The sequence below is a fragment of the Myotis yumanensis genome, unplaced genomic scaffold (assembly GCF_028538775.1).
Source record: "Myotis yumanensis isolate MYYU_CA2020_CCGP unplaced genomic scaffold, mMyoYum1.0.hap1 SCAF_2, whole genome shotgun sequence".
Classification (NCBI taxonomy): domain Eukaryota; kingdom Metazoa; phylum Chordata; class Mammalia; order Chiroptera; family Vespertilionidae; genus Myotis; species Myotis yumanensis.
In genome coordinates this window covers 132,627,779-132,654,414 of record NW_027223753.1, presented here as the reverse complement: position 1 = coordinate 132,654,414, position 26,636 = coordinate 132,627,779, and the positions used below count along the sequence as shown (strand labels likewise).

General features: G+C 34.5%; 1 protein-coding gene and 1 non-coding gene across 2 annotated transcripts in view; one reads left to right on the top strand and one right to left on the bottom strand.

The window, feature by feature from the left end:
• The window catches only part of PROS1 (protein S), an 83,378-nt gene that overhangs the window by 40,124 nt on the left and 16,618 nt on the right, over positions 1-26,636 (top strand). Inside the window, exons 5-12 of the mRNA XM_070406037.1 lie at positions 830-952; positions 1,051-1,182; positions 5,289-5,414; positions 7,552-7,673; positions 9,675-9,790; positions 17,890-18,079; positions 24,097-24,264; positions 26,169-26,337. Coding sequence (XP_070262138.1) covers positions 830-952; positions 1,051-1,182; positions 5,289-5,414; positions 7,552-7,673; positions 9,675-9,790; positions 17,890-18,079; positions 24,097-24,264; positions 26,169-26,337 — 1,146 coding nt within the window. The remainder of the gene's footprint in view (positions 1-829; positions 953-1,050; positions 1,183-5,288; positions 5,415-7,551; positions 7,674-9,674; positions 9,791-17,889; positions 18,080-24,096; positions 24,265-26,168; positions 26,338-26,636) is intronic.
• Positions 20,970-21,077, bottom strand: LOC139004500 (U6 spliceosomal RNA). Its single transcript, XR_011470382.1, has one exon. It is a non-coding gene; the product is annotated as a U6 spliceosomal RNA (small nuclear RNA).

The window sequence follows — 26,636 nt, the reverse complement described above, 5'->3', positions numbered from 1 at the left end:
TATTAATATTGAGAGTAGTTTTATGTGTCCTGTATATCTCATGGAACTGTTTTAATGGTCAAGTATGGTAATATATATGAAAAAATATCTAAATTACAGTTATAAAATACTGCATATATTTGCAAATATAAGAGTAGTTTCCTTTTGCAAAATAAAAAGATTGTCTAATCGACTCAATATTTTATGAAAAAGTATTATTTGAAAGAAGGATTTACAATTTTTTGTTTATTTATTATAGGCTTTATGCACAGGACTTCTTTTTTAAAATTTTTTCTTTATTGATTAAGGTATTACATATGTGTCCTTATCCTCCCATTGTTCCCCCACCCCCCAGCTCATGCCCTCACCCCCCTGGTGTCTGTGTCCATTGGTTAGGCTTATATGCATGCATACAGGTCCTTTGGTTGATCTCTCCCCCTTACCCCACCCTCCCCTGCCTTCCCTCTGAGGTTTGATGGTCTGATCGATGCTTCTCTGTGTCTGGATCTGTTTTTGTTCATCAGTTTATGTTGTTCATTATATTCCACAAATGAGTGAGATCATGTGATATTTATCTTTCTCTGAATGGCTTATTTCGCTTAGCATAATGCTCTCCAGTTCTATCCATGCTGTTGCAAATGGTAAGAATTCCTTCTTTTTTATCACAGCGTAGTATTCCATTGTGTAAATGAACCACAATTTTTTAATCCATTCATCTGCTGATGGGCACTTAGGCTGTTTCCTAATCTTAGTTATGGTAAATTGCATGCACAGGATTTTTATCAAAAGGTATATCATTTTATTTACTATGGCATGTGGTAAAAATTAACTAGATGTCTATTTCCTTTAGCCATTCCAGACCAGTGCAACCCTCTTCCATGCAATGAAGATGGATACCTGAGCTGCAAAGATGGCCAGGCTACATTCACTTGCAAGTGTAAATCAGGTTGGCAAGGAGAGAAGTGTGAATTTGGTATGTATGATATACCCATTTGGCTTATCTGGATCAACCCCTGAGAAATTTTCTGAAGGCTCTATCACTTTAATAATAATTTATGTTCTGGTTTTTAGATATAAATGAATGCAAAAATCCCTCAAACATAAATGGAGGTTGCAGTCAGATTTGTGATAATACACCTGGAAGTTACCAATGTTCTTGTAAAAGTGGTTTTGTTCTACTTTCAAATAAAAAGGACTGCAAAGGTAAGAGAAAGAAGGTAGAATAAGAAGATATTTACCATGTGAGAGCAAAATTCAGTTAGAGAAATTTCCCCAGGAAATTCTTGGAAAACTCTCTGGTTATAAGCTGTTATAATAAATATACATTACTATGCACTTTGAAGCCTTTCGATATTATGGGACTACCTTTTAATTTTTTATAGGCTATTTATTGTTTTCCTATTGTATTTAATATTTATAGAATATTTTTTATTGCATATGTATGTGTGCACACACATGATCACATTTTAAAAATAATTTCATTATGCCCTGGTCAGGTGGTTCAGTTGGTTGGAGCATTGTCCTGTACATCAAAAGATTTCGGGTTCAACCCCCTATCAGGGTGTGTACGGGAAGCAACTGATCCTTGTTTCTCTCTCTTGCATTGTTGTTTCTCTCTCTCTCTCTCTCAAAATAAAACATATCTTTAGATGAGGATTAAAAAAAAATAAAAAATAATTTTGTTATATGGTGATAAAGTGAAGTTTCAGTGCAAGTCCTTGCATACTACAGTGCTTGCAAAATTGTTGTTTATACTTTCTTTGACAGACACTATAATATTATTTCCTTTATTCCAATGAGATAAACAACTATACGAAAAAATCCAACACAATGCTTATTTCCTTGTCAGAAATATCTCCTTAATTTCCAATATAAACCCTTCATCATTCTTACACCTCATTTCCTGTTGGAAATTTGGGGAAAATGAAGCACGGACTTTCTTTCTTTATTTTACATCTAAGAGCACATCATTTGTCATTAGTCTTGTTTTTTTCTGTTTTTTGTTTTTTTTAAATCTCAGACTTTAATGATTCCTGTCAATTTAGCTTTATAACAGTCATTTTGCTATAGTATATTTCTTTTTTTCTTTATGCTTCTCTGTTCCCCGAGTTTTGACTTTTTTTTATCTCTGCATGTCTTTTCCATTAGACTACTTTAACTGCTGTAACTAAATCTTCAAGTGTAATTGGTAGGTATGTGGATGACTAAAAAGGGAAATTTCCAGCCTGAAGTTCAATTTTGCCTTAAGAAACTATAAGTTTTTCTTTCTTCCCCTTCCTTCCTTCCTTCCTTCCTTCCTTCCTTCCTTCCTTCCTTCCTTCCTTCCTTCCTTCCTCCTCCTTCCCTCTCTCTCTTTCTTTTACTACTCCTCTACCGCCTCTGTCTCTTTTTGCTGCAAGGTAAAAAAAAAAATTAGTAAATTAAAATGTAAAGTTTTCTCCATTCATATTTGCTTTGGTAAATATACCAAATTGAATTCATAGTCAAGGAAAGGTCTGCCCCTCAATGCACTGTAGTGTTTGGTGGGGTATAGTTTACTATAATATTATTTAAAGTGCAGTTCAATGACTAAAGTGAAGTGTATCAACTAACAGTTTCTTCTAATCATATACCTAGTTTGTAACCATATATCTTTCTTATTTGCCTATATGAAAGTCTGTTTGAGGTTTAAACATTTAGAATACCAGTATCATTAGAACATCAGTTATAGAAAACCATCATAATGCAAGATACCATATGCATGCCATAAACAAATAGTACCCATTCATACACTACATTAAAAAACTTAAATAATTAAGGTAGTCCCATAATGTCTGTTCTTCTAAAGAATTTGTGGCATATTTTTCATTAAAAGTTATTTAATCCTTATACACTGAAGTTATACATGTGCATGTAAATTATCACAAAAAGTACTCATAAATAAGAAGGTCCTGATTGACCAGAACATATGGTCTTATGTACTTCATTTGCATAGCTTTTTATCCATGACATCTAATTAATAGAGTACAGAACTCTGAGAAGAATGTGTATACAACTATTACAATAAGGCCTTTGTCAACATGTGGATATGCTTGGATCAAGTTGCCAGGAAATGTCTAAACAATTCAAGAACAAAACTTTTCATCAGTCATTAGATGTTAGTGTAGAGTCATAAAATCAATGAGCTATAACCTGAACTCATATGATTTAAATAATTCCTTGCAATTTTTCTCAGGCCAAATAATTTAGGCATATGTTTTTACTTTCTTTTAAAAATATTAAATATTTTATTTTGAAGTAATATAGATTCACATGCTGTTGTAAGAAATAATAAAAAGAGATCCCATGAACCCTTTGCCCAGTTCTCCCTAATTGTAACATTTTACAAAACTATAGTACATTATCACACCCAGGATACTGACACTTATGGAGTCAAGATACAGGGAAATTCCCTTACCACAGGGATTGATTCTATTATATTTGTGCATGTCATTTTGTACATGTCATTTTATTATTATTATTTTTTTATCCTCACCCTAGAAGTGAGGATATTTTTTCTGATTTTTAGAGAGAGTGGAAGGAGTGGGGGAGGGAGAGAGAGAGAGAAACATTGGTTGCCTGCCATGTGTGCCCTAATGTGGGTGGGAGAGAAGGGGGGTGGGGACCAGACCTACAACCCAGGTACATGCCCTTGACCAGGAATCTACCTGCGACCCTCTGGTGCACAGGCCCATGACCTAACCATTGAGCAACGCTGACCAGTGTGCATGTCTTTTAAAATAGAATAATGTCTGAAATGTTGCTTATTAGTCTGTGGAAAAGTTAAACTCCCAGCTTTTAAAAAATACATATTTTTATTGATTTCAGAGAAGAAGGGAGAGGGAGAGAGAGATAGAAACATCAATGGTGAAAGAGAATCATTGATAATCTGCCTCCTGCATGCCCCCCACTGGGGATCGAGCCACAACCTGGGCATGTGCCCTTAATCAGAATTGAACTTGGGACCCTTCAGTCTGTAGGCCAATGCTTTATCCACTGAGCCAAACCAGCTAGGGCAACTCCCAACATTTTAAAGTAGAAAGTATATTTTTCATTCTAAACTTGCCTTCAGAGAGTACAAATGAGAAAAGTTCACTTATAATTATGTCTCCATTGAATTATTTCTATCACTTTTTTTTCTTTCTTTTTTTTTAAAAACATATTTTATTGATTTTTTGAGAGGAAGGGTGAGGGATAGAGAGTTAGAAACATCGATGAGAGAGAAACATCAATCAGCTGCCTCCCGCACACCCCCTACTGGGGATATGCCCGCAATCAAGGTACACGCCCTTGAACGGAATCAAACCTGGGACCCTTCAGTCCACAGGCCGACGCTCTGTCCACCAAGCCAAACCAGTTAGGACCACTTTTTTTTTCTTTGTTTTTACAGGTTCTTATCTAGTAGCTAATTGCAATCAATACGTTGTCTCCTACTCTACTATGTAATGTAATAAACACATCTGAAATTTCAGGAATATTAATTTAGCATTAAAATTTGTATTGGATTAACTGCAGCTTTATAAATACTTTGAGACTGTATTCAATCTCACTTTAAATTTGAGTCACTCTTGAATATTTTAGGCAACAATAATGATATGCAGTTTAGCTATTTTTTTTCCAAGGGAAAAACATAAGACTGATAAGCCATCTCATATTTGTTTTTTATATTTGTGATAATGCAGATTGTATATACTTTTAAGACCATATTTCAGAAACATGTATTTAGAAACACATATGAATAATATGGTGGCTCTGGCTGGTGTGGCTCAGTTGGTTGGGTTCCATCCCATTCAATGAAAGGTTGCTTGTTTGATTCCTGGTCAGGGCACATGCCTGGGTTGCAGGCTCAATCCCCAGTAGGGGGCATGCAGGAAGCAGCCGATGTTTCGCTCTCACATTGATGTTTCTCTCTTCATCTTCATCTCCTTCTCCCTCTCTCTCTAAAAATCAATTATATATATATATATATATATTTTAAAAGAAATGTTTATGGTAAATCCTTTATCCCATTTATTTTCATACTGTAGCTTGGTAGATAAGACAATAAATAAAGCCCTGTCTTTCATTTACATAACTACACATTGCAAACATCAATCAAATTCTCTGTGCTTGCATAAAGATATAATATTTAGTGAACTAAAACATGATGATAGATTTAATATTTTGTTATTCTCAGGCCACTCTGTTATCTTATTTCATATATTAAACCAGATTCAGGAAACACAGATCAAGGGTTTTTTGCTAGCTTGGTATGGGAAAAATGTCTTTTAATATATTGGTTTCATTTATAGATGTGGATGAATGCTCTGTGAAGCCAGGCATTTGTGGCACAGCTGTGTGCAAGAACACCCCAGGAGACTTTGAATGTGAATGTGCTGAAGGTTACAGATACAATCCCACATCAAAGTCTTGTGAAGGTAGAGTTGTGGTCATGTCATTGTTGATGGTGGAGAGGGTGGGTTTGAACCCTGATTTGGTATTAGAAGCATTGGTTCTGTTTGACATCAACAATCAGATTTTCTAAGATGGTCAAATCCATCTTAGTTTGTTCAATTGAATAATCATTGGCTTCCTTCCAAAGTAAAAATATGCAAGACACATGGTCTTTAGGTTTAGTGTTAGTACTCCAGTGGGCCCCCGAAGCTAAATATGGATTAGAGACCTCCCAATGTACGATAAAAGCAAAATAAACATATTCTCACATCACTTAAATAATATTCAAAGATAAAAGGAGTTTCAAGCTGGAAGGAATAACACACACATACAAAAAGAAAAAAAAGACAAGTTTAAAAATCACGTGGGAGTTACTTACAACAAGGGTGGTTAGAAACCTTCAGTTCTATACCAAGCTTATCAATGATTTTTGTGTGTGTAAGTTTTATTTATTATAAAATAAGAAATGACAAAGTTCTATTATAAGTAAATGCATATGAAAGAAAAAAATTAATTATAACCAAATGATAGCTAAGTTCTAGAAATGAGAGAGTACTGATTAGTAATGTCAGTGCCTGTGGATTAGGAAGAGCCCTTGGACTTGTTGCTGCTTCATTTGGCCACAGCAGTGCTGCCATGTGTGCCTCAGGTAGCTTGGACGTCATAGTGGATTATTATTTTTTTATTTTTTATCATGGATATATACAAATTATCTCACATCCTCCTTTAAATTTTTTGAAGTTTCAAAATGAATTTAATACCATGACTAAAACTAATGAAATGAATAGCAGTTTTTGACAAACTATATTTGAGATACAATGTGGTCATTTAACCTTTTTTAAGTGTACAGTTCAGTGGCATTAATTACATTTTACATAGATATGCAGCCATGGCCATTATCTGTTCTAAGACAACTTCACCACCCCAAAGAGAACTCTGTAGCCCTCCCCCAACCCCTGAACCTCTAATCTACTTTCTCTCTACAAATATCCCTAATCAATAATAATTTCAGAATAGGGTTTTTTCAGCTACATATACTTCTCTTGAGATTTTGAGGCCTTATCTCTTCGTGCATGCACCAAAAATATCTGCTTGTTCTGACACACATACGTCATTTCTACTCTCTCACCACTTCAGATAGAAATTACTATAGTAAACCATAACCATTTGTAGATGGTAATTAGTTCACTTCATCATCTATATTGTAGTTTTATTCCATGAACAACAATTAAGAAACAAAATAACAGATTTATATGACATATAATATTTTATTACTTTAATCATATAATATTTTAATGGTATTGAGGGATCACTAATATTGGGGTTTTGTTTTAAACTGTTGTGTGCTATAATAGCATTTATGAATTTGGGAATTTTCAAAGATATCATTGGTTCATTCATTGAAAAGGTCAGGATCTTAGTAGCTCTGGATCTTAGTAGTGGGCTTTAGCTAAAGCATATTTTTACAACTTTTCAAGAATGACTTTCTCAAAATATGAAATGGGGACAGGGATCAATATACAAGATTTCACAATATGGGAGGTCATATAGCACAGTGAGTTTTTAATAAAAATAAGAAGAAATACAGGTATGCCCTTTAATTTATTGCCTCTATTAATCATTGCATCATGAAGAGTCAAATGTTTTTGATATTATCATTTAGTTCTCAATTACATTGACCTTCAATTAAAAGGGACCTTTTCATCCCTATCTTCCCATCCTCCCCTTCCTTCTCCTCCCCTCTACTTTCCCTTCTTTATCTTCAAAGCAATGGATAGGAAGGTAGTCTCAATGGAATTATATAATCAGAAATGCCAACTAACTTGAGACTCTTGGTCTTTTTGCCTTCAAATTCAAAACCAGGAAATTAGTATACTTGTTATATTTTTGTTAAGTATTAATTAATAAAATTTAAATATTAAATTTGTTGTTTCCAGTGTGTAAATAAAAAGAAATTAAACTTGTGACTCATTTAAATTTTCATGCAAGTGTTTAAATGTAATTTGATGTCAGAAATTTCTTTCATTATTGTCATTGATATCGCAAACTAAAATCAGAATACTTCTTCTGTTGGGTTGAGCATTTAGAAGATATTAAGATTTATGTTCTCTTTTTCTCTAGATGTGGATGAATGCTCTGAGAACATGTGTGCTCAACTTTGTGTCAATTACCCTGGAGGTTATTCTTGTTACTGTGATGGGAAGAAAGGATTCAAACTTGCCCAAGATCAGAAAAGTTGTGAGGTAACATTTTGCAATGCTAAACTTACCATCTCTTTTCTAAAATAAGAGATCCAGGTACTTTTTTCCACAGAGCTGAGATAAGTCAGGAAAATACAGATGTTCTACAATAATTTCTGTAGTTCCATCTAGGCTCTGAGTCACAATCTATTTACTAATTATGGATGTGTAAAGTTGTAAACAATTAGGAATAATTAGTGGCTGGGTAAAAATAAAAGCTGCAGGGTCACAGTTCAGAGAGTACAGCATGTACATTTACAAAATACAAAATATATGCTTATTTAAGAAACTTAAGGAAAGCTGAGGTTTATACTGGTCTTTGTGAGAAAAAGAATCTTCCATAGAAACTTTAATGAAAACATTTCTCAGTGTCCACTTTTCTTTATTCACCATTCTGACAACTTTGATCAAGCCTTAGGCATGCTAGTACTTTCAAGAGTTGTCATAAAGTCTTGGGTGGAAACATTGTCAGACTAGAAGATTTAGTGGGACTTACATATATCAAAATTCAGAGAGTTTGATTTTGTTAATCTGTATCTCTTAAATTTGCTTTTAGTTACTCAGATTTAACACATAATTGACTCAGAAATTGAATGTTGGGGGTAGGTTCTAGTTTTTCCTTTATTGAGATGAATAGATCAATCTCTGAAGCAGTTTTTTTAAAAACAAGGATCATGTGTTAATGATCCTTAGTCCAATTATTGTATCTTCTTTACTTTTTTTCAAGTAAAAGTGAAATTTATATGATTCTGAGGCAAACAGTAAAGAGACAAAAATCCTGCCGTAGCTGGTTTGGCTCAATAGATAGAGCATCAGCCTGCAGACTGAAAGGTCCCAGGTTCGATTCTGGCCAAGGGCACATGCCTGGGTTGCTGACTTGATCCCCAGTAGGGGGTGTGCAGGAGGCAGCCAATCAATGATTCTCACCATTGATGTTTCTATCTCTTTTTCCCTCTCCTTTTCTCTCTAAAATCAATAAAATATATTTTTTAAAAAAAGAGACAAAAATCCTTAATAATGATTTAATCATATGTACACACATACCTCTTTATCCTCAAGACAAAGCTTAAGTACCCCCAAAATGTAACATTCAATATTATTCTACCTATTTGATAAAGGAAGATAAGGTAAGATAGTTGCCTATGTACTGACTTTAATAGTACAGTACTTAATTGAAATGCCATGCTGTGTGAATGTCTATTTTGTAACTTAGTCTCTTATGATTTAAGTATTTGTTGTAGTTAAACATCACCATCTGCCTCAGAATAGATTTATTAAAGTTCTAAGATGAAATTAAATGTTATCTGGACCTAGATTTAATACAGTGCTATGTACATAATTCCTTCCAAAATAGCCATTTATAAGACTTTCCATTTTAATGTTTATTTTTATTTTTAGGAAAAAAAAGTACTTAATTTCAGATTTAATGATTCTAAATCACTGTTTTGTAGCTTCCTTGGAGACTATGATGACATCTCATTTCCATTTATTCCATCCAGGTTTTTCAGTATTCCCTTTGCTACCTAGATAGCATAGTTTTTGCACAGAAATTTTTTGCTTAATAATGAATGAGTGAATAAATGAGGTCCTATTTATTGGTACATTAATTTTCCCACCTACTTCTGACTCTAAATAAAAATTATTTTCAGACATAATTCATGGAAGGTCTGATACCTGTATCAGTTAAATAAGGGATCACTTGTTACTAGAGGAAAAAGTTTGTGTTTTTGGACTGTGATTTATAAAGGAAAATATTAAAGACAAAAATAGAAAGCCATGCACATTGAACAAAATTTTAAAAAACACGTATTTTGGGGGGTTCCACTGCTAGACTAGACAAGGAAGTAAAGGTTATTGCTTTATTATTACCAGGGTGTCTTTAATTCATTTTAGTGTATCATGGAGGATACATTTGACAAGAACACTAGGAATCAGAGAAAGGATGCATAATCTGACAAAAAACAAGCAGTTAACTATAGGTTTTGTTTGTTTTCTTTTCTCCAGGCTGTTCCAGTGTGCCTTTCCTTGAACCTTGAGAAAAATTATGAACTCCTTTACTTGGCAGAGCAGTTCGTAGGGGTTGTTTTATATCTAAAATTTCGCTTACCGGATTTTATCAGGTAAGGTACCACTGTCAATGATAATTTCTAGCAGTAGGCAGGTTAGAACAGAAGAAGGAGGGGACTACAAAAGTTTGAAATGTATGAAATTGCATTATAAATAAGATGATTTAGGTATATTATCATTCAGATGACTTGGGGAACCATAAAGTTAATTTGCCTCTTCACACATGTAATTTTCATGCTAGAACCAATTTGGATCATTCTAGGCTGGCCTTCCTAGTGATCCTTCAGTCTTCCTTCTTTCTTTTCTTTTCTTTTCTTTTCTTTTCTTTTCTTTTCTTTTCTTTTCTTTCTTTCTTTCTACCTACCTACCTACCTATACATATGTATTTATTCTTTGACAAACATTGAAGTCATCCTGTACATGTAGTTTTGTAATCTGCTTTTTTCCAAATACCAGTTCACTATAAGCATTCTTCCCAATATAAATATTTCTACAGAATAATTTTAAAAAAATCTTTATTGTTGAGAGTATTACAGATGTCCCTCTTTTTTTCCCCCATTGTCCCCTTCCACCCAGTTCCTGCCCCACCCCAGGCCTTTGCCACCCAATTGTCAGTGACTATAGGTAATACATATATGCAGATAAGATCTTTGCTTAATATCTTCCCAATCCCCTACCCCTTTCCTTCTGAGAATCTTCAGTCTGTTCCATTCCCATGACTCAGATTTTATTTTATTCACCAGTTTATTTATTTACTTAAATCAAATTTAAGTTCATTAGATTCCTTGTTCATTTATTTTGATTTTTAGATTCAATTGCCGATATATATGTTTTTATTGTCATTTTATTGTTATACTAGAGGCCTGATGCATGAAATTCGTGCAAGAGTAGGCCTTCCTTCCCCCAGCTGCCAGCACCGGCTTCCCTCTGGCACCCAGGACCTGGGCTTCCCTCTGGCACCTGGGACCCAGGCTTCCCTCTGGCCACCAGCAGGCACCCAGGACCTGGGCTTCCCTTGCAGCCCCAGCTTTTTGGAACGTCGTCCAAAGGACATCCGGTCTAATTAGCATATTATGCTTTTATTATATAGGATTTTTTTTCTTTATTGATTAAGGCAGGGGTCCTCAAGCTTTTTAAACAGGGGGCCAATTCACTGTCCCTCAGACCATTGGAGGGCCGGACTATAGTTTAAAAAAAAACTATGAACAAATTCCTATGCACACTGCACATATCTTATTTTGAAGTAAAAAAAACAAAACGGGAACAAATACAATATTTGTATTTGCATGTGGCCCGCGGGCTGTAGTTTGAGGACCCCCGGATTAAGGTATTACATATGTGTCCTTACTCTCCCATTGCCCCCCAACCCCTGCACTCATGCCCTCACCCTCCTGGTGTCTGTGTGGATTTTTTATCTTTTTCTTCTCTTCTTCTTCTTAAAGAATACCCTTCAACATTTCATGTATTACTGTTTTGGTGGTGATGAACTCCTTTAGCTTTTTCTTGTCTGTGAGGCTCTTTATCTCACCCTCAATTCTAAATGATAGCTTTGCTGGGTAGAGTGATCTTGCTTGTAGGTCCCTGCTATTCATCACTTTGAATATTTCTTGCCACTCCCTTCTGGCCTGCATAATTTCTGTTGAGAAATCGGCTGACAGTCGTATGGGTACTCCCTTGCAGGTAACTAACTGCTTTTTTTCTTGCTGCTTTTAAGCCTCTCTCTTTGTCTTTAGGCCTTGATATTTTAATTATGATGTGTCTTGATGTGGGCCTCTTTGATTTCCTCTTATTTGGGGTTCTCTGTGCTTACTGGACTTGTAAGTCTATTTCTTTTACCAGGTAGGGGAAGTTTTGTCATTATTTTTTCAAATAGGTTTTCAATATCTTGCTCTCTTCTCATTCTGGCACCCCCATAATTTGAATGTTGGTACACTTGCAGTTGTCCCAGAGGCTCCTTACACTATCTTCATATTTTTGGATTCTTTTTTCTTTTTGCTCTTCTGATTGGGTGTTTTTGCTCTCTCATATTTCAAATCGTTGATTTGATTCTCAGAATCCTCTACTCTACTATTGAATCCCTGTCAATTATTCTTTATTTCAGTTAGTATATGCTTAATTTCTGAATGGTCCTTTTCCATGTTTTTGGCTTCTCACTAAGATCTTTGAAAGTCTCACTAAGTCCCTTGAAGGTCTCATGAAAATCCTTGAGTAACCTTATAACCATGGTTTTGAACTCTGTATCTAGTAGTTTGCTTTCTTCCATTTGTGACATGTTTCTTTGTCTCCGCATTTTGGCTATTTCCCTGTGTTTGTTTGTATGTATTGTGTAGAACTGCTATTTCTCCTGGAGTTGGTAGAGTGGCTTTGTGTAGTAGGTGTCCTATAGGGCCCAGTGGCTCAGGCTTCCCAGTCACCTGATGTAAGCCCTCTAGTTGAACCCCTTTGTGTGCTGTGTGCACAGTCTTGTTGTAGTTGAGACTTGATTGCTATTGGCATCACTGGGAGAAATTGACCACCAGGCCAATTGGCTATGAGAACCAGTTGCAACTACAGCAGAAGAGCTGCTGTAGGAAACACCCCTATGGAGCAGGACTTGCTTCTGTGGGGCTTTGGTGCAAATTGAGTCTTCCCCTTGAGTGTGTTGCTTGTGGATGTGTAGAGTTGTAATCTGGTATGGTCTGAAGCTGTCCACTGGGTGTATTGTCTCTTGGGTCTCCAGGAAGGTGCATTGTCAGCAGAGAGATCTTCAGATTCCTCCTATTTGTATCAGGTTTGGAAGTGCCCAGGTGAGGCCCAGCTGTGAAGCAAGGCAGGCTGGTGCTGGTGCTGGGTCTTAGAGTTATACACTCTTTGAAAAAATGAAATTGGAGGTTTGTTGGAATAATGTAAAGAAAACATGTTTAGACTGGCTATAGAGTCCAAATTTTAAAATATTTTAATTAAATAAGCATGGTGACCTAGAATTTAATTCATTACATATGAGTGATTATTCATTAACTATAAATTCATAGAAATCTTTGCATTAAGAATCATTGAAAGATGATTCCCTGATGTAATTGTGCTCCTTCAACACTCATTTTCCACTATGACCTGGTTTTCCCCTTTAATATCTCAGAGCAAATAGTATTGTCTGATGAGATAGACTGGAGACAGTATTCCTTGCTATGCAAATAATGAGAATGACAGAGAAAAAAGTAATGTTTGCATACTTTCAGGCATGTTCAGGGGTATTGCTTTCTCAGAGACAATTCATAATAGCTTGGGCTCTAACAGTGGATCAAATTGGCCAAATAATTATTTTTCCTGGTATTATTTATTTAATTAGTTACTTAGTTTAGCTTTTTATTGAGATATAATATGTACAGAAATGGACATGTCTGAAATGTGCAGCTTGATGAATTTTTTATGAACCTCACCAACACGAAGAACAAGCTAGCGCTTTATTACTTTATTTTTTTTGCAAATCCCTCCTGTTGTTTCCTGTAATCAGATACTCTACCCAAAAGTACAGATTCACTATTTTTTTACTCTATAATACTTCTGACAAAGAATGAATTGTTCCCCAATGTGATGAATCAGCATATTGATGTATTTCAGAAAGAAAACATACAGGACAGGACTCAGAATTACTGGTTTAGCATGATTTTACAAAGAGAAGGAAATTATCTCCATAATAGGATCAAGTTATGGAAAATTCTGAGCATACACAGATTAAGGTTTTGGCAAGATAACACATGCTTTGCGTCAGCAAGATGTGATGAGTGTGAAAAAAAATGGAAACACTTATTCTAAGCAAAATTCTTTTTCTTATAAAATAATTTGGGTTCAGTGAATTTCTACTACATTGCTATCCATTCAACACACTTTACTTCACATTTACATCTTTAGAATATTTCCTATCACCTTTTCTTTGTTCCATTTGAGGTAGATTTGTGCCCCGTTGCAAATGGTGCCTGTGTTGTTATTACTGCTGTATGTGGGGATAAGGTGTGTATTCCTTACTTTATTTCGCAATTATTTGAAATCCTAACTTTTTAAGTTAAATTATCTTTATTTTAACTAATCATTATACAAGTACTTTTCTATTCCCTTTTGTCTTTTTTCAGTCATTTTGATTTGCTGGTCCCTTGGAAACTTTATTGCTGATTCTCATTAGAAAATGTCCTATGGGCACTGAATCAATACGTGTTATTTAAAAATATAGCATACTTAAGATTTTTCCTCCCTTGTGGTACCTACATATATGTCCAGAGTCTTTAATAGTCATTGCCAGAGCTCTGATACCCCAGAACACATGGCTAGACTTTATCTGTTTTTTTGAAGGTAAAATTGATATATGACATAATATGTCTCAGGCGTACAACATTATCTATAATAATAAAAGCGTAATATGCTAATTAGACTGGACATCCTTCCAGACAACCTTCTGGATGAAGCCAAGGCTGCGAGGGAAGCCTGGGTCCTGGGTGCCAGAGGGAAGCTGGTGCTGGCAGCCAGGGGAAGGAAAGCCTACTCTTGCACAATTTTGTGCATCGGGCCTCTAGTAATTTGATATTTGTATATATTACAAAGTGATCACCACAAAAAATCTAGTTATTGTCTTTCACCATAAAATTGACCCCTGCAGACTTCTCACTCACTCCCCACCCAATTCTCCTCTGGTACCACCAACCTGTCCTTAATTATATGTTTGAGTTTGTTTTTGCTCATTTTTGTTGTTATTGTTTGTTTGTTTTAGATTCCACATATGAGTGAAATTTTGCAGTATTAGTCTTTCTCCATCTAACTTACTTCACTCCATTTGTTTTGTCTCAAATGGCAAGATTTAATTCTTTTTATGGCTGGGTAGTGGTCCGTTGTGTGTGTGTACCACATTTTCTTTATCCATTCATCCATCAGACACTTAAGTTGTTTTGTTTTTTATATCTTAGCTATTGTAAATAATGCTTCAGTGAACATAGGGGTGCATTTATCTTTTCAAATTAATGTTTTGTATTCTTTGAATAAATACACAGCAGTGGAATTGCTGGATCATATGGTGACTTTCTTCTTAAATTTTTGAGGAATCTTTATACTGTTTTCCATAATGGTGTGCTAATTTACATTCCTACCATCAGTCTATGAGGGTTCTCTTTTCTCCACATCTTCTCCAACATTTGTTGTTTCTTGTCTTTTTGATAATAGGCATTCTAACAGGTAGGAGGTGATATCTCATTGTGGTTTTGATTTGCATTTTTCTAATAATTGGTGAAGCTGAACATCTTTTTATGTGCCTGTTGGCTCTCAGTATGTCTTTGGAAAATACATAGTCAGATTTTCTGCCCATTTTTTAAAGTCGGTTGATTTTTGTGGTTGTTGAGTTTTGTGAATTATTTGCATATTCTAATATTAATCCCTACTTGGATGTATAGTTTGCAAATATCTTCTCCAGTTCAATAGGTTGCATTTTCATCTTGATGATGGTTTCCTTTGCTTTGTAGAAGTTTTTTAGTTTGATCTGGTCCCATTTGTTTATTTGAACTTCTGTTTTCCTTTCCTTTGGAGTCGATTCACAAAAACATTGCTAAGACACATGTCAAGAAGCTTACCTGCTATTTTTCTTCTGCATATTTTATGGCTTTAGGTCTTTAATCCATTTTGATTTAATTTTTGTGTATGGTGTGAGATAGTGGTCTAGTTTCATTGTTTTCCAGGGGGCTATCCAATTTTCCCAGCACCGCTTATTGAAAAGTCTGTCCTTTCTCCATTGTATGTTTTTGACTTCTTTTTCATGAATTAGTTATCCATAAATGTGTGGGATTATTTCTGGACTCTCAATTCTGTTCCATTGATCTGTCTATATTTATGCCAATATCATACCATTCCGATTACTATAGCTTTGCTGTATAGTTTGAAATCAGGAAGTGTGACATCTCCAGCTCTGTTCTTTCTCTAGCTTGCTTTAGCTATTGGGGAAGTTCTGTGGTTCCATACAAATTTTAAAATTATTTATTTTACTTTAGTGAAAAAATGCCATTGGAATTTTTTGTGGCTGGGATTTGAGGAGACAGCTCATGGGGACTGAATAGGTGGTTCCCCCTGCCCAGATGACCGTGGGGGTACCCAGGTATGGAACTGGACAGTGCCCTTCAAAAGGGGCTAAAAGGGGAGAGACTCTGTGGAATGGGAAAGGGTGGGCTGTGGACCAGGCAGGTAGAGAGGGAGAGAAAGAGGACCGACAGAGATGGAGAAGAGAAGGTTCTGAGGGATGGGAGAGACAGAGAGTTCCAGTGGGAGGAAGCGGAGGGAGCCAGGGGGAGAGGGAGAATGACCAAAGGACAGAAAAACAGAGAAGGGAGAGAAAAACTGAGAGGGGAGAAAGGGGAAGAACCAGAGAGAGAGAGACAGAGATTGAGAGACAGAGGTTGAAAGAGAGAGAGAGAGAGAGAGAGAGAGAGAGAGAGAGAGAACAGAGATAGAGAGAGAGAGAGCACACTGGAGGGGGTTTAGACAGAGACAGACACAGGGAGACACCTAGAGACAGAGGTGGGTGGAGAAAGAGGAAAGAAAACAAAACCAGCCCCAGTGAGAGATGAGAACAGTTGAGTGGTCAGGAGAAGGAGGATTGTGGAGGGCCAGACCCTTCTGCCTTGGGAGAGAGGGCCCTGTCGCTGGAGGGCGGAGCCATTGGAATTTTAATAGGGATTGTACTGAATCAGTAGATTGCCTTGAGTAGTATGGATATTTTAACAATAATAATTCTTCCAGTCAATCAGCACAAAATGTTTTTCCATTTATTTGTGTCTTCTTCAGTTTCTTTTATCAGCGCCTTATACTTTTCAGTGTATAGGTATTTCACCTCCTTAGGTAAATTAATTCCTAGGTACACGTATTTTATTCTTTTTGATAACATTGTTAATGAAATTGTTTTCTTAATTTCTCTTTCTGATAGTTTGTTATTAGCATATAGAAACACTACAGATTTCTGTACATTAATTTTGTTTCCTGCAGCTTTGTTGAACATTTTATTAGTTCTAACAGTTTTTTGGTGGAGTCTTTGGGGTTTTCTATATATATGCCATTTCCAAATAGTGAGTTTTACTTCTTCCTTTTTGACTTGGATACCTTTTATTTCTTTCTCTAGTCTAATAAAAGTGGCAAGAGTGGGCATTCTTGTCTTGTTTCTGCTTTCACTTTCCCAATTGAGTATTGTTGTTAGCTGTTGGTATGTCATATGGCCTTTATTATGTTGAGCTATGTTTTTCTCTATACCCACATTGTTGAGAGTTTTTACCATAAATGGATGTTGAATATTATCAAATATTTTTTCTGTTTCTATGGGGATAATATATGATTTTTATTCTTCATTTTGTTAATGTGGTATATCACATTGATTGATTTGTGGATGTTGGATCATCCTTACATCCCTGGAATAAATTCTACCTGATCATGCTATATGATCCTTTCAATGTATTGTTGTATTTGGTTTGCTAATATTAGACTATATCTTTTAAAATTTTTTACCATGTAATCTAGTATAGTGATTTATGCTATTAGAGTTTGGGAGACGCTTTGAAATCAAGCTAATAGATAAATTTTAAAGCTTTTGACTTTACTTTTTCTACCACACATGAAAGCTTAACTGTGTTTGCAATCATTCAGATGCTGAGTGATTCCTTCCTGACACATATGAAATCATAGGGAGAATATATGCTTTTTGATGGATAAACCAATCATGAAATTGTAATATCTTTCACTAACCACTTACAGATACGGCAATAAAAGAATCTTAATCAGATTATATAGTGTATAAAAGGTTCCAGAAGAGATTCAATATGTCTAATATTTGTACATGTGCCTTAATTCCAACATTTGAAAGAGTGCCTTCAAAACAAATGCCAAAAAAAGATGAAAAATTACCAAAGTATCTGTTCTCTGGGGGAAAAAAAAGACTCCAATAATAAGCAAGAAAATTTAATAACTTGATTTTAAACACACATGGAGCCAGAGATAATGCACCAACAATCTAATTCTGCCCTTTTCTTTTATTAATTCCAGGGACGGAAATAGTTGACTCAACATACTGCTTTTTGCCAGTACAAGAAAAAAAAGAATAATACATTGAGCCTTCCATGTTCTCATTATTAAGGCTCTCTCTTTGTCTGTTATTTAGATTTTCAGCCACATTTGATTTCCGGACATATGATTCCGAAGGTGTTATCCTGTTTACAGAAGCTCTTGACCACTCAGCTTGGCTCCTGATTGCACTTCGTGACGGAAAGCTTGAAATTCAGTTTAAGAATGAACATACAACCCAAGTCACAACTGGAGGCAAAGTTATTAATAATGGTCTATGGCATATGGTATGTTGTTCAGATTTCATAAAGAATCTGTCCACTTTGATACAGTTTGTATAAAATCATTAATAATTTATTTTTATTAGGTTTAGTGGTACCAAACCTAAGTGGATTTGGTTTTAATCTGATGTTATATGAAGTATATTCTATGTACTGCAAATCCATGAAACAGTCTGAGGAAGGATAACCTCACTTAATATATTTAAGATTTCTCATAACTGAAGTTATTTCCAGTTATTTGCCTGACCTTGTCTGTCTTTAGCTTCTTACCCCTTTTAGTGTCTGTCACTGGGTGAATAGTTCAGAGATTATTAGCTGGCAAACTAGTTTATGTAAAGACACCACTGATCACGGACAGGTATACTGGATAGCCAACAATTTTTTTTTAAATGTAAAGAATTACACTTAGGAACAAAATCAAATTTACTTCAGCTTTAAATATTAGCATATAGATAATCAGTTTGTACAGTTTACATTAGCTGGTAGCAATCAGAGTGCCTAAAAACTAGCATTTTTAGATAATCCCTAATCATGAGCCTGCATTTTAATAATCAATAACATTTTAATCAACTGGATCATAGTGGAGATTTTCTTTGAGAAGGGATTACTGCAAGTCTATAGTGAGGAGAATTCTTTTCTGCAATAGAACCAATCATTACTTCCAGGAGAGGATAGCTAAGATCAGCTTCACCTTAGAATGTGGTACCCCAAAGAGGAACTTTCTGTGCCTGTGGGAGCTGATGAGAAGTCCATGTGGCGATGCTATATGAAGTCATCACTAAATCATTTCATTCCGTTATTTACCCACTCATGCACTCAGATATTCAATAAACGTAAGGTGAGCACTTTCAAAGTGCTAAGTTCCTAAGAACTGGTCTTTCTTACTCTTGAACTTAGCACCTCACAATTTAGTAGTTGATGTTGCCTTATGAATTAGTTGTCCATATCTGTGTGGGTTTATGGACTAATGCAATGTAATGTGAAATATGCTACAGTAGAAGGAGTGATAAAATCAGTTGAGCACAAATGTGGTTCACCAAAGAAGGGCTTTCTGTCCTTTGATAGCCATAGATTTTGGGCTCCTAACTCTAAAAGAATACTGTCTGCACAGGTTTAGATGCAACTGTCAGAAAAATCACTAAAATTTTCTGACTTTGTATGCTCTCATTAGATGCTTTGCTACTATGTCTCTCCTATTACCCCTGTATCAAGAGCAGTTTATGAATCTAGCTAAAGGATATATTTTACTGCCTAATGTCCCAGACACATATCTCAAATCACTAAAATCACTTTCAGCAAGAGGACAAACATTTCCCCCAATGAGTTTATACAAATAGAAAATAGCTGTTTGGAGGAGAATTTTGATAAATGTCTAAGTAGAATATATTATGTATAAGGAAGAAGGTAAATATTTACCTATGAGATTAACAACATGAGTTGTAGATTGTATTTATTTTTTAAAATTTTATTTATAAAAGGGGACTTAATATATGGTGACAGAAGAAGATTTGACTTTGGTGGTGGCCACACAGATCTTATATCATAGAAATCTACACCTGAAAACTATATGATCCTATTAACCAACGTCACCCCATAAATTTAATACAAGAATCAAGAAAACAGAAGGGAAATATTTAAAAACAAACAAAAAATTGTCAATGAATCATACTGTTGAAGGCAAGATTAATGGTTGGATGTAAGGCAGCAATTCAGTTTAATGCATTTTGTCCCCTATGTTTATGATCCTTGTTTAAAAGAAAGTATTTAATGTATATGCATGTTTCAATTAAAACATTTTAATTAAATTATTCCTTTATAAACAATGCAATTTTATATAAAAATAAAATGTAAGAACTATAAACAAGTCAGAGAAAAACTTTAATCTGGTAATAAATTTGGTATTGGTAGTTTTTATTAAATTCTTAATTCAATATTTTAATAATTTATGAATTCCTCCTCACCATATAAGTAGGATTTTTTTCTCACTCTATATCTTTTGTTTTAAAAAATTACTACGTGCTATTTTACCAGCTTATAATTTTGATGGTTTATTAATAAATTATACTATTTTGCTGAACAAATTTATTCAGCACAGAAATTATTTGAAATAAATATTTTAAGTTAGTAGAGTATTTACTATAAAATGACCATTTCACTAATTTTAAATTATTTAAAAATTTAAAGTAAAATACTTTAAAAATAAATCAAAATTGAAATGCATGACAATTATTTTATAATTCAGCTAAAGTGAATAGAATGTGTAATTATTAAGTACTTAGAATGACTATAATGCAAATAAATAAATATTGAATGTTTAGAATGATTATTATATCTCATATTTGAGTTTAATCCTAATATTGGTTGGAAATCTATAATTTATATAATAATTTCATTCATTTAGCAAAATATTTATTGCACTTTATGTGATATTCTGTCTAGGTGGTGAGGATGCAACAGTGAATAAAATAAAATCACTGCTCTTATGGATCTTTCATTCTAGTAGTGGTGAGATGAAAACCACAAATACAGAAATAAATAGATATGTCAGATATAATAATGAATGCTATGAGGAAAAAGAGAAGGCCAGGCAATAGAGAATGATGATGGTGAATGTGCAAATGGAATCAGGAAAGCTATCTCTGATTAGATTACATTTGACCAAATATTTGAGGCAAAAGTCATGAGAAATATATGGGGAAAGATGATTCTGTGCCATATGAACAGCAAGTACAGAGTCTTAGGCAAGAGGATGTGTTTGAGGAATAACACAAAGGTCAGTCTAGATGCAGTGGAGTGAGACAGAAAGAGAGCATGTAGAAAATGAGGTTAGAAATATGATCTGGAATAACATCATGTAGGGTTGGAGAACATAGTGAGTACTTGGATTTTTTTTTTTTTTAATATGGAACGCTTCACGAATTTGCGTGTCATCCTTTGCGCAGGGGCCATGCTAATCTTCTCTGTATCGTTCCAATTTTAGTATATGTGCTGCCGAAGCGAGCACAAGGACTTGGATTTTATGCTAAGTAGAAAGATATTTGATGATCTTGAGACATGACATAATCTAATTTGCATTTTTAAAGATAATCTTGATTAGGTCCTCATGGCTTTGTGGAAACTAGATAATAGAGAATAAGGGTAGAATAGGACATGGAGCCAGGAGATCATTGCAATAACCTAGAAGAGAGAAGATAGTAGTTTTGGCTGGAGTATTGATCGTGTGAGTGGTGAGAAGTGATCTGATTCTGGGTATATTTTTAAGGTCAAGCCTTCAAGGTACATATAAACTTTCAAATATTTAGCATAAAGAGTGGGTTAAAGGCCATGAAATTGAGTATATCAACTGGCGGTTCTAAACTCTCTCATCCATTGCCCAAATATTTATAATGTTCTTTTACTATCCTATAATGAAATGCATCAATAATGAAAACCACCTTCACATATCCCTAATAGAAACCAATAGAATGCTTCAATTATTATATACATGAAGGAAAGCAATTTATAAGAATTTATATTTCAATTTGTAAATGTTCAATACAAGTATAATACTTGTCAAATCTTGCTCCTATACATAGAATAATGAATAATGTGGAAGCTATAAATGAAGACTTATGCTGAGCATTGTACTGGCAGCTCAAATACCATAACTGCATAAATGGGGTTGCCATCAGTAATAGTAATGTACTGGCAACTCAAATACCATAACTGCATAAATGGGGTTTCCATCAGTAATAGTAATTTAATCCTTAAATTATTTGGATGGTTTATTAATAAATTAATTGCTCCTCTACATAGAATAATGAATAATATGTAATTATATATGTGTTTTCCGATGGTCTTAGGCGACCCCTGTGAATATTATCCCAAATATGAGATATAATAATCATTCTAAACAATCAATATTAATTGACAAGTATAATACTTGTCAAATTTTGCTCCTATACATATAATAATGAATAATGTGGAAGCTATAAATGAAGACATGCTGAGTATTGTACTGGCAACTCAAATACCATAACTGCATAAATGGGGTTGCCATCAGTAATAGTAATTTTCCAAAATGGTTAAAATTCTTGTCAAAGAACCAGACAAAACAAACATTAACCTATCTTTGGTTTGCAAGACTTACATTCTTGAAAAATTCAATAAATGCTAAAATAGTACAATGAATATTTTGTGTTTATATATACACAAACTTAAATAATTATAAGCATGAGTATGCCCTACAACAATGGTTCTCAACTTTCCTAATGCTGCGACCCTTTAATACAGTTCCTCATGTTGTGGTGACCCCCAACCATAAAATTATTTTCATTGCTACTTCATAACTGTAATTTTGCTACTGTTATGAATCGTAATATAAATATCGATATTTGGGATGTATTTTCATTGTTACAAATTGAACATAATTAAGATTAAACACAAAAACAATATGTAATTATATATGTGTTTTCCGATGGCCTTAGGCGACCCCTGTGAAAGGGTCGTTTGACCCCCAAAGGGGTCGCAGCCCACAGGTTGGCGACCCACAGGTTGAGAACCGCTGCCCTACAAGAATATCCAGTATGGTTATTTAGAAGGTTTGCAAGATATTGGATTTTTTGTTATTTATTTTGCACAATTATCCTTCATATTACAATGTCAGCATACTTCCTACTCCTTGTGACAACTAAAAGTACCCCCTCCACCCCACATTTTCCAAATGCTCTAGAGTGGAGCATAGAGTTCCCATTTAGAAATACTTGCGCGGCTAAAGGAAAAAGGTCAGGAAGCTGAGCTCTGGGCTTATAGAGATTGAGAAGAAGAGGAGGATCTAGCAAGGAGACTGAGAGGAAATCATAAGGCAGAAGAACCAAGGTTATTAGGAACATGTCCGTCCCACCCCCCCCACCCTTTTTTTTTTTTTTTAAAGAAATGTCTTTCAAAGAGGGAATAGTCATTAGGGCAAAGTGACATGATTAGCTATATATATTTTTTTTCCTTTATTGATTAAGGTATTACAAATGTGTCCTTCCTTATCCCCCCATTGTTCCCCTATACCCCCACTCATGCCCTCACCCCCCCTCCCCGTGTCTGTATCCATTGGTTATGCTTATATGCATGCATACAAGTCCTTTGGTTGATCTCTCCCCCTTAGCCTCACCCTCTCCTGCCTTCCCTCTGAGATTTGAGCATCGATCGATGCTTCTCTGTCTCTAGATCTATTTTTTGATTAGCTATATTAAGGAGAGAGTGTACACTGCCTAAATCTGTACATGCTACCAAATTTATTTTGCTTTAGAGCATAGGTTTTCTTTCTATAGTGGTGTTTTAATATGCCTTTTGTTTGGCCTCCATTAATAATTAGTAAATGAAAAATTTGCATGTTGAATGATACAGTTTTACATGAGATTGCAACAATGGTTCTTTGGATTGCCTTTATAGGATTTCTTAATTGTTGTTTACCATTACTACCAACCTTTATTTTAGAACCCACACTACTTTCAAAATTGGAAAAAAAGTTAAAATTTCATGTTTTGGGCTTCCTAATGATCTCAATTACTTTGGAATTTTGAAACAAAATATTATTTTTTGTGTAATAACCAGAATGATGGATGTACTGATTTCTCGTAATTTATATGAAGAATTTATTTACATTATTGATTCTTTATGTGTACTATAATACAATTGTCAAGTAAGAACACAAACATTTTCTAAGATTTTGTAGAGTGACTCACTTTTTAAAAACTATCCATTTCATGACATACTGGCTTGAAGGATACATATTTTAATTGGATGTTTAAATTTAACAGAATAACATTGATTTTTTTAAACTTTAAAATACAGTCATTTAATTTTTAATCATGTACTATTCATTTAAAACACATTTTTATCACCTTTATAATCAGTTGACATTTCAAGTGTATTGGGGCAAATTAGGAAAACTATTTACTGGAATATTAACAGGATTATTCAAAATTAGTATTTAATATGACATTCAAGGATGTTTGGTTGTTTGATAATCTCTGTCTTTTTAATTGTAGGTCTCTGTGGAAGAATTAGAACACAGTATTAGCGTGAAAATAGCTAGAGAAGCCATAATGAATATAAATAAACCGGAGAGCCTTTTTAAGTCTACAAGTGGATTTGTAGAAACCAAAGTATACTTTGCAGGCTTACCTCGGATACTGAGGAATACACTCATTAAGCCGGTAAGGATCCAAGCTTTTTACATTCGTTCATCAGGGATGAATTCCTTTTGTTTGTAATAGATTTGAAAAGATATTGCCAAAGTCTAAAGAAGTTATTTTATCGAACATACCAACTGTGACAACTTGAATTGAACATGGAAAAATAACATTAGTGGCCCTTGAAGTTATATTAAGAAAACAGAAAAATGAGTGTAGTGTTTTTGAGCCCATTTAACCTCCAGCAATTTTATTATTTTTAAATTTTATTTTGGCACCAGAACTTGGAAAACATTTATTAGCCATGATAGGGAAAGTTCTCACTATGCATTATAAAAAGGACAGCCATATAGCAACTGTTACAAAAATGAAATAAGGTGAACATTTTTAACAAACTGAACTATTTTCTTAAAGATACTTCCTCTACTGTCAGAGATCTTGAAAGGCCTCCTGGTCAGTCATTGGAAGCAATGCTTCACGTAATTGATAAGCTTGTCTTCCACTTTGGGAAGAGAACCACCTTTTTCTATTCCTGCTTGCAGTGAAATAGAAAATTTTAAATTCTTAAGCTTTAATTCATGGCTAACATCATAATTGTACATGGCCATTAAACATAAAACTACATATATTTGAATCCCAAAATACATTATTTTATAAAGTCAATTAAAGAGCTTTCTTAGGTCTACTTTAGAACTTAAATTTGGGAGATAAGAATGGCATATAAGGTGGAACTTTTTTATTTAAGAAATCTTTACTAGGAGTATGACTGCAGCGTGTCATAAATTGAAGTTACATACAGTAGATGATTTTCTGAATATGATGTTTATCTAATAACTGTGGAATAGGTTTCATGAAGGAGACTAATCACTGTCCTTGGAGAGTTTTAAATATTTCATCTGTATTCATGGATCTGCCAATTGCACCTGCTGATTTAACTTAAATATTTACTATTTTATATCTATCTTTCACTCATGGCAATTCACAGTTACCTTAAGTTAAGATTTCTGTAATACGATATAAAACCTGAATTAGTTAACCCATGTCAGAGTGAATATATCTGTTCTTTGAAATTGATAAATCCAGACATTTTAACAATAAAATAAATTATTCAAAAAGAATCAACTATTTATGATATGGCCACCACATATCTTCAGTCTGACTGGCTGCCATGGTGAGGCTAAAGAATGGAAACACGTGAGGTCCTCTCATTGCATTTACCACACAGGTCTGTCTTGCCAATGCTTGAGTCTGATGGCAAGACAAATCTGTGTAGTAAATGCAATTAGCGAAAAATAGAAACCAGCATAGACCCCAGGGCCACGACTAGACACATATATGGAACTTGAGAGCAGGACAGTTACCCCTGCATGCCATAGAAGAGGCATGTAGGGCTTGAGGTATTAGAAATTATTCTGATCTTAATGGAAGCCTGTGATGGCATAAACTCACTACCTGGAAAAGACTATCCTTCTGATAGTCTTTTCTTTGATGTCATTTAAAAAATATTTTTAATATCTTGAATTTTATCTAAAATTTTCTTTTCAAAGTGTTCTTTAGATGGATAGTCTTTTCCAGGTAAAGTGAGTTTATGTCATCACAGGCCTCCATTAAGATACTAATAATTTTGAACCTCAAGCCCTACATGCCTCTTCTATGGCATTCAGGAGTAACTTTCCTGCTCTCAAGTTCCATATATGTGTCTAGCTGTGGCCCTGGGCTCTATGCTGGTTTCTATTTTTCTCTAATTGCATTTACTACACAGATTTGTCTTGCCATCAGACTCAAGCATTGGCAAGACAGACCTGTGTGGTAAATGCAAAAAGAAAAGATTTTCCCTCTAAGTGAAAACCTGTTTCTATAATCAGTTAAGCCACTATCAGTCTGACAAGTTAAAAATGCACTCCTTGACGTATATTCTATTTTGTTAGATTAATCCTCGTCTAGATGGATGTATGCGAGGCTGGAATTTGATGAATCAAGGAACTGCAAGAGTAGATGAAATTATTCAAGAAAGACAAAATAAGCATTGTTTTATCACTGTGGAGAAAGGTTCCTACTATCCTGGTTCTGGAGTTGCTCAATTTAGCATAGATTATAGTAAGTGATTTCCCATTTTATCTCTCTTTTCTCATTAATGACTAAATTTATTCATTGACAAATAGCAGTAATTCCTTCATTAAACATTATGAGTGCCTACTTTTTTGCCAGGCATAGTATTAAGCTTATTCATATTATTATATACTTGTTATAAAGATTTCCCCAACATATTGAGGGAAAAAAGAAGTTGAATATGCCTATGTTATTATTTAAAGATTATTAGCACATAGCCTGATTAATTTTGGGTAAATTCAATTGAAACTTCAACAATTTCTCAGTTGCATTGAGTCTACTAATTA